This window comes from Tarenaya hassleriana, unplaced genomic scaffold, assembly GCF_000463585.1.
Source record: "Tarenaya hassleriana unplaced genomic scaffold, ASM46358v1 Cleome82, whole genome shotgun sequence".
Taxonomy (NCBI): Eukaryota; Viridiplantae; Streptophyta; class Magnoliopsida; order Brassicales; family Cleomaceae; genus Tarenaya; species Tarenaya hassleriana.
The window spans coordinates 517,721-526,289 of NW_010970652.1; the positions used below are offsets into that span (position 1 = coordinate 517,721).

The following is an 8,569-nucleotide window of genomic DNA, read 5'->3' on the forward strand; positions in this document are numbered from 1 at the left end:
TGCCGAAGGTGATAATGAGATAGCGACACGGAGTTTTACATGCTCCGATGATTTACCTTTTTTATTTGTCTTTTTGTTTTTTATTTTTAGGAATAAAGAGCCTAGATTTGCAAAGGGACAGAAACGGCAATGGCAATCAATCCCTAATCTCCGGGAGCTTGCTGAATTTGGAAATCCGAGGAAACTTGTGCTATTACATATATACAGAGAGAGAGAGAGCATCTCAATTTCTGTCACCGTTTTTGCTTGCAAGAAAACGGACTCCTAGAAGCAGCGATTGATTGATGTTGGCCACGTGAACTTGAACAGAAGACGGGCTGGACTTGTAACGTGAAGAAAGCCCAAAAGGCCCAATTACGAAGCCCTAAAATTCAATTGGACCGGGCCTCATCATCGTTGCATTGCATGTACTAAATAAAGCACAAATGTTGTAGAAAGGAACGTAAACGAAAGGAATATTGCCTTTGGTCTCACTCTTTCTCCACCTGCATGATCTCTGTCCTTCTTCTTCTTCTTCTCGCTCTTCTCTTGCAGATGATTCATCTTCGCCATTAGTAATAGCTTCAGGTCTCTTTGCTCTTCTTTTTCTTCTTCTTCTTCTTCTCGGATTTGGGCGAAGACTCATCTTCTTCCTTTTCCTTGATCTTGTGTTCCTTCTTCTTCTTCTTCACCTTCTCTGTCTCCTCCTCTTCTCTGTCTCCTTTATCCTTCTTTTTCTTCTTCTTCTTCTCCTTCTTGTCAGATCCAGCTTCCTCCTCTTCTCCCTCCTCCTTTGACTTCTTTGACTTAACTTTCTCTCCTGCTTCAGCTTCTTTGGTTTTTGATTTCTTAGCTGGGACAGTTGCACGGCCGCTGTCACTGCTTTCATCTGATTTACGCTTGCGCTTTTCCCCGCCTTCACCATTCTCATCCTCCTTTTTCTCCTCCTCCTCCACAGCTGGGGTTTTCTTTTCCGGCGCAGCGGCAATCCCAGCAACCATAGCATCCCCACCGGGCGGCAGAACCACATTCCTCATCCACTCTTGGGGCGTTTTCTCGTTTGGTTTACCGTGCTTATCCAATTTCCCCTCGCTGATAAGCTTCTTCTTCATCGAAGCCCTCGGCCCCAATCCCCACTTCCTCGGGTACGTGTCCCTATCCATTACCACTCTCTTTATCTTAGCCACCACCCCGTGATCGCAAGTAGCCATCACAGCTGTTGTCATTTCGGCTATCCCTATAGCTATCGCCTCACCTTTAGTCGTCATGAGAACAACTTCTTCACCGACCTCGACGTCGTTCTCGAATCTCAACAGACCGGGAATCATCAGCTTAGCACCGTAGCAAATGGCATTCACAGCGGAATCCTTCACGACAAGCCTCTTGTAACTAGCCAACAACACTTCAAGAGGCATAATGACTCTCCTAAGGTAAGTTTCATCCCTATAATTGTCGTACATCCACTGTGCATCCATCACATCATGCATTGTGACCATGTTGTCTCTCTCACCCGAGATTCCGGACCTCACCCTCCTTAACTCCTGCATATGCCCACCCACACCTAGAAGCAGACCCAAGTGGACACACATTGTCCTGATATACGTACCTGCCTCGCAGGAAACCCAGAACACAACCAAATGCCTGTCTGCATCATACTCAAGCAGCTTGCTTTCATATATTGTCCTAATCCTAAGCTGTCTTTTCACGGCAGAGATTAGAGGGGGCCTCTGAAACACAGCTCCAGTGAGAGTTTCGAGAGCTCTAGCAACCTTTGCAACATCTGGAACAGCAGAGTGCAAACGAGCAACACAGACATACTCTTTACCCGCCCCTTGCTGCGATTTCACGAGCCGTGTAGCTCGGTCGATGCAAACAATGAGATTCCCAGTGACCTTGGGATCAAGGGTTCCGCTGTGACCCGTCTTCTCGACACGGAGGATACGTTTGATCCAAGCAACGACCTCGTGAGAAGAAGGGTTCGCGGGTTTGTCGAGATTGATGATACCGTACCTGATGTACTCTTGCAAGGGACGTTTCAGTGGGGAGAAACCGGAGGGGAGAGGAGTGTAGTGTCCGGTCCGAACGTTGAGGCGGTCGTAGTTCTTGAGGAGGATGGGCCATTGGGACGTGTCGATGGCGGGAGTGAAGCTCTGCGGCTTGATCATGAAGTCCCCGGCGTCGGCGGCATCCTTCTCCGCCGTCGTCTTCGGCGTCGCCTCGGCGTGAGCATCAGACCTCTTCTTGTTCTTCTTCTTCTCCGAGAGGGAGATTTCGACCTCCGACATGGTTGCTACGGATTTAGGGTTTTCCGAGGGCTTTTGATGTTTGTGGAAGGTGTCGTCGAGCAATGGCAGACGACTGAAGAAATGGCGATTTAAAAACTCAGGGGTTTTAGGGTTTTAAGTATCATTTTCCGAAGATAGAAGAAACAGAGGGGATATGCTTTTCAATATATTGGGCTTAATATGGGCCTGCAAAAAAACTATTATAGGCTTAATATGGACCCATAACATATCATATCAGAAATAAAATAACTAGGAAATGTGATATTTTTTTTCAATTAAACCCAATATTTTAAATGATCCTTCAACCCATCACCCCCATTTCATCAAATATGGTTTTCATAGTTTTATAATCTATTCATGGATATTTTTATGAATCTAAACAAATAATTATAGTTTATACCCAAAATCAACCATTTTGTTGTTCTTATGTGTATATTCTTTTTTTGGTTATGACAATTGATTATACGGTACATTTTTTTATTATCTTTTATTTTAAAAAAAAGATATTCACCATGACTCAAAAAGAGTGTAAGAATGCAATAGAAAAATATATAATATTATTATTGATTGTTTTAGAAAATGCATTATATTCCTTTGAATAAATAATTCTAACACATGGTTAAACTGCGTTTGGCTCACGCGACACAAACACAGGATCTCTTGGTGGTCCGAAAAGTAGCAGAAAAATCCGGTCCAATTTATTCTAGGATCCCCAAAATACTTAAATTCTATATTCTAGAATGAATGATATTCTTGTATACTTTTTCAACACGTGTCTATAGAAATAAATTTTAGTAAAAAATCTGACTTTTATGTGGTTGACTTTTAATTGAAACTAGCTCCATTTCCGGTCCACGGGTTTGAATTGTATTTTGAAAATACGGTTATATTATGGTTTGCTTAAAAAAAAAAAAAAAACCTAAAATTACTCGATATTTTATATTAATTCGTTGTTTAACTGGCACACAAAAGAGATGCGAAAACAATAGAACCAGAAAGGGCAAAAAGTTTTTCAAAAAAGTGACCCCAACATTTTCCAATGTGCCATTTACACCCCTTGATTGCCCCAGATTCTCATGAACGTACAGTCTATCTATAAATAAAGCCCCCAACAAAACATTTTTCTTCAAACCCTAAAATCACACAGAATTAAAGAAAAAAAAACCCATATCAGATTCTTAACACATAGAGCCCAATGATCGTGGCCGGTCTTCAGTACAACTTCTTCCCCACCGACTTCTTCTATCCGCGACCCTCTCGTACGGCGACCGTACCTCCGACGAATCAAAAGCCCGTCATGCTTCCGTTGCAGATCAAGAAACGGGACCGAGTTCTTGACGATCATGACGCTTCTCCTGTAACATCTACACGTGGTGAAAACACGAGCGATCAGTCGGTCTCCGTGCATAAACATGTCGGTAGGGACGGGAAAGGTGTCGTCTTGTCTGATTCTTTCAGAGCCGAAGATGATGATCAGCGATGATAAAGTGTAAAAGCGTTTTTGATCTTTTTGGTTCTTCCATTTTGAAACCCATGATTCTCTCTGTGTTTCCGTATAATCTCTTTCTGTTTTTTTTTACGTGTTGATGCCATCACATTCGAGTATATGTGTGTGTCTTTCTTGTTCATGTCTGTTCATATGCAGTTGCTGTAATAAAATTGACTTTGAGCTTCTTCTTATCAAACTTAGAGAGAGAGAGAGAGAGAGAGAGAGAGAGAGAGAGAGAATGGAACTTGAGTTATACAAGATCAATGGTAATGAGTTATTCCGCGAGAAAATATCATTTTATAAGCGAAGCATATATATATGGTGCGTATCTGCCATGCAAGCACATATATATGCATATTGTATCAGCAAAAAACAAAATAAAAAAAAGAAAAATAAATGAGCCATTAAGGACCAGAGACAGAAAGTATAATTATCAATTTAAATTAAATTTAATGGCTTTATAAACGCATAATTAGTTCACTTGATGATATGTTGTTTTATGCTCTGTTATAAGCCAGCACGAGGAAAGTCAAACGAAGCCAACAGTAACGCGCTTCCGCGTGGACGTTCGGGCCCACATCTACCCACTTGTTGTTTCCCCTAAATTATCTTGACCCCGGGTTCCCCGACCTCAGGTTCGGACCCGAACCTCCTTTTCTTTCTGTATATAAACCCCCCTCGCGTCTTGAACGATTTCTTTATTGGAAGAGAAAGGGAGAAAAATTTGTCTCGGCTAAGGTAAAGTTCTCGCTTTACGTGTTTCTCTCTGTTGGATGAATGTGTGTACTCGAGAAGATGATCTTTTGTTGAAGTTGAATGTTTGAATTTCATGGATTTTGATGGATCTGTTTGGTCACCGAGAAAATTCTGGGAATTTAGAAGAAATTTGAAGTGGTCGTGCTATCCCCCGCTGCTCTTATCGTCGATCTTGTTCGGAGTTGTGGATTTTACTTGTCTTGACCTTTCTGATTCGTTAATGAGTTGATTTCTACGGATATTCGAGATCGAGGAAGGGGAAACTCTTCAGATCTTGCCCGACGGTCAAGTTGTATACTTAGTCAAATCCCAGCGATCAGCTTTATCTCAGAATGTTGATCACGGGTTTTAGCGCAAATTCATGTCGCTCGATCGCTCGATCGCGAGTTCATAGTCATCGTTATGACCTTAGTGTTTGGGTTGTCCGATTTTGACTCCGATAGGGTTTGTTTGCAGATTATGTCTCCGATATGTTCCTTGTTTCAAAGTAACAGTCTTTTCTAATGGATCTGAGATGTGAATTTGGTCTTTGTCCATTACGCTGATCTCAGTTCCTGTCTGTACAGATCTAGAACAACCCGAGTCTGAAAACCGACAACAAAGGAAATGGCGCTCATTTCAGGAAGAAGATCCACACTGAACCCAGATGCACCGCTCTTCATCCCTGCCGCTCTTCAGCAGGTGGAGGATTTCTCTCCCGAGTGGTGGCAACTGGTCACGACCTCGCCCTGGTACCATGACTACTGGATCAGCCAGCACCAGGGCGAGGACGGTTTCTACGACAATGGTGACAATGGCAACATAGATGTAGTTGATCTGCTGCCTGAATCATTTGAGTTCGATGCCATTGATGAGTTCTTCGACCCTGACGCTGCTGAGTTCGAGTTTCAATCCGAGGGTACATTTTACCATCCATCATCTGATGTCGGTAAGGCTTCGAATTTCCAATGATAGTTGAATTCATGAACCAGATTCGACAAATCTCATCCAAAATTCCTAATTATTTTCATGGTTTATACATCAGGGCTGGTAGAGGATGCTGGCGTGGTTGGCTATCTGAAATCTCTTGAAGGCGGAAGCCCGAAATCGGGAGCAAAACCAGCCAAGTATTTCGAGAAGCCAGCAAAGTGGGTGAACCCTAGGTGCAGTCCCCGTAACATCCACCAGCCTCGCTGAGGTAACTGAGCTTTCCATTAGTTTGGTTGTACCTTAGATTTGTACCTGTTGTAGTTATGCTCTGTCCAAGCTGTAAAACCTTGTATCCTACTGTTGTTCATTCTCAGATTTCTCTCCCATTCCCAAAATGTAAACAAAAAAAAAAAATGTAAAATTCCAAATGAAATGAGAAAAAAGATGTTCATTTCCATTCATCCTGCTCATGAACACTCTCAGTTTCAGCTCTATGAGCTGTTTCATGGAGAAATCTCCGCGAGAAAATCTGTATTGTCTCTCTGCTTTTTCTTCTTCCGAGCCTCGTCAAGCTTAGAACGGTTGCCAAGGAGGGGATCGGAGATGGTGTTGGGCAGCCAGAAACCAGGCCGTTCGAGAAATGGCGCACGGTCAAGAACCAATGGTTCTCTCAGTGTAACTTCGATGCCCTGATACGTCCACAAGGCCAGCTTGGCTTCACCCTTGAGACCGAGCGAGAACCATCCCAGACCAGCCACTGCAATGTCGATGCTCTTCACGTCCCAGCTATTTCCCGACATCTGAATCTCTTTCTCTTGCCACTCGCCCACCATTTCAGATGCTCTGTCCGCTCCAATTGGTGGCTAAGACAATAACTGGATTAGGTTGTGGTCTTAAAAATGAACTATGGGGTTGAAGAGAAGTTGCAGCTATGTAAGGTTACCTGTAGGCGTAGACCAGAGTGGCTCTTGAATATCTCCTCCGCATTCTCTGTCTTTCCGAGATGTAAGGAAACACTATGTGATGCCCATACTGTTATGTATATTGTTTGTACGGAAGCTTGGACAAGATCCAGCCTGACCAGTCCACCGATATGCACAGATTGCCCTGCCTGCAAGTTCCAGATGCAAAGCCACAAATCAACTGCACTGGTTTAGTTCTTGTTACTGACAAAGCGACTAAGAAACAGGTGAATTTGAATGAGAAATCAAACTCGAACATTGTAATATACCTCTGAAACCGTTAAAACAGTTGCTGCCTCTACAGTATATGCAGCCATGCAACATTTAATTTCTTTACAAAGAAGCTCAAATGTGTGATTTTTAGTTCTATTGTTGGTGGGTTTTAAGAACACATCCATTTCCTGTTCATCCATGGCTAAATATGGATAAAAGCCAGAAACTTTCAGATAAAAGAGAGGGTAACAGCTAACTTGCCTTCACTCTGTACGTCCGAGGTTGAAGCTCCTTCCTTATCTCTATCATTTTCCGCTCCTCCGGATTCAATCTCATGGACATAAGGTACGGATGAAGAAGGCCAGGTGTATCGTACATCTTTGCCTTTGCGGGCAAAATCCCACCAATCCTTAATATCCCGAGAGTTGTTCCGGGAACTGGAGCTTCAGTCAGCCTTGTGACCTTTGCGCCTTCTTTTTTAGATAAAGCATTGATCAAGGTAGACTTGCCCGCATTCTGAGCTCCAATTACCCACACGTTTCCACGTGGACCGGCCGATTCTTTGATGTAAGCCAGTAAGTTTCTGACGCCCACATCTTTACGTGAACTGACCAGATACACTCCACTTAGTTTAGGTGCCCCTCCAGCCTTTGCACGCTGCCGCACCCATTTGTCTAACCGAGTAGGTGAGATCTGTGAGGGGAGAAGGTCGACTTTTGTTGCTACAAGAACAAGCTTTGGGAGCTTTTTGCTAAGCTTGGGGTCGTTTTCTGCTTTCTGCAGCACCTTGAACAGAGACTTTGCTGCTCGTTTTGGGAATGAACCATCGAAGTCAACACAATCAATAACCATGACTATGACAGTGGCACTTGCGTTACTTGCGGGTTTTATCAATCTGGTTGAGATCAACCTCTCGAAATCAAAATCGGGTATCAGATTTTCCGCCTTCTCATTCTTCACTTGGCCGTAGTTCCTCAAAGAGTGGCAACGAGCACACACTGTCACACCATCCCTCTGTTTACTTGCTTCCTCCCTAACCATCTTCTTCTTCTCTGCTTTAGAGAGCCTTCTTGTTTTTGCCTTCTCAACTACCTCATCCGTAATATTACCATACCCAACACCGGCCGGAGCAAAACCATCTAATTCACCATCATCCTCTTCATTCTCCAACATAGCTTCCCATTCATCCGATTCCCAGTCAAATTCATCCTCACTTTCAGATTTAGCATCCTCTCCCTCACTTTCCTCCATTATGCCATTGATTCCATTGTCTAACTCTGCTTCTTCTACTTCACCATCCAATCCATACCCATCAAGCTCACCTTCGATGTGTTCCTCCTCTTCCTCATCCTCCAGCTTCTGCTCAGCGACCTTTCTCTTCTGATAATAACCGGGCAAATCCGGGTCCTCGTCCTGCATAAAAATCCCACAACCTGGACATATTGGCCGCCCAAGCTCCTCATCGTCATCCCTCCCTTCACTCAAGATACGATCATTCATTCTCTTCGGCATAAATTTTCCTCTTATCTTCTCCTCTGATTGAACAACTGAGTCGTTCTTCACCGCTAAGCACAAAATGGGAACTTCACGTTTCTTCTTTTTGCCACACAATCCTGGTGAAAAAAGTTGAGCTGTTTCTAAAAACCCTTCAGATGAAACACGAAAAAATTTCTGGGTTTGGGCAGTAAGTTGCGAATTACCTGAGAAAAATGGAACTTCCGATCTGGGTTTCCACCGGTAAATGCGAAAACTCTCGTCTTGAAGCTTCGGGTTCGCACCGTAGGCTGTCGTTGCAGACGTAGCAGTAGATATCAAAACGACCATTTCTCCGACAGTATTAGTCTGATTTCCGACGAAACAAACGAATGAAGAAAGCGACGATGAAGCGCTATAGCTTTCTCCTGCGCTTTTCTTCTGGCTCGATGGTGGAGAAGATGATATTATTAAGGCTCCCAAAACGCTGCGTATTAGGGAGA

At 43.5% G+C, this 8,569-nt stretch overlaps 3 protein-coding genes across 3 annotated transcripts; 1 reads left to right on the plus strand and 2 right to left on the minus strand.

The window, feature by feature from the left end:
• Positions 1-138: 138 nt before the first annotated feature.
• LOC104803283 (H/ACA ribonucleoprotein complex subunit 4) lies at positions 139-2,377 on the minus strand. Its single transcript, XM_010527197.2, is given in 2 exon segments — positions 139-565; positions 567-2,377. Coding segments are annotated over 2 exon segments (1,899 nt in total). The 5' UTR covers positions 2,265-2,377; the 3' UTR covers positions 139-364.
• Positions 2,378-4,403: 2,026 nt separating this feature from the next.
• Positions 4,404-5,819, plus strand: LOC104803284 (protein EARLY RESPONSIVE TO DEHYDRATION 15-like). The gene is made up of 3 exons (XM_010527198.1): positions 4,404-4,491; positions 5,076-5,437; positions 5,534-5,819. Exons 2-3 carry the CDS (start codon positions 5,116-5,118, stop codon positions 5,683-5,685), a joined length of 474 nt encoding a protein of 157 aa, XP_010525500.1. The 5' UTR covers positions 4,404-4,491; positions 5,076-5,115; the 3' UTR covers positions 5,686-5,819.
• Positions 5,820-5,851: 32 nt separating this feature from the next.
• Positions 5,852-8,511, minus strand: LOC104803285 (GTP-binding protein BRASSINAZOLE INSENSITIVE PALE GREEN 2, chloroplastic). The gene is made up of 4 exons (XM_010527200.2): positions 8,294-8,511; positions 6,855-8,206; positions 6,362-6,529; positions 5,852-6,281 (listed from the first exon to the last, which is right to left on the minus strand). The coding sequence occupies exons 1-4, from the start codon at positions 8,415-8,417 to the stop codon at positions 5,922-5,924; spliced, it is 2,004 nt and encodes a 667-aa protein (XP_010525502.1). The 5' UTR covers positions 8,418-8,511; the 3' UTR covers positions 5,852-5,921.
• Positions 8,512-8,569: the final 58 nt, after the last annotated feature.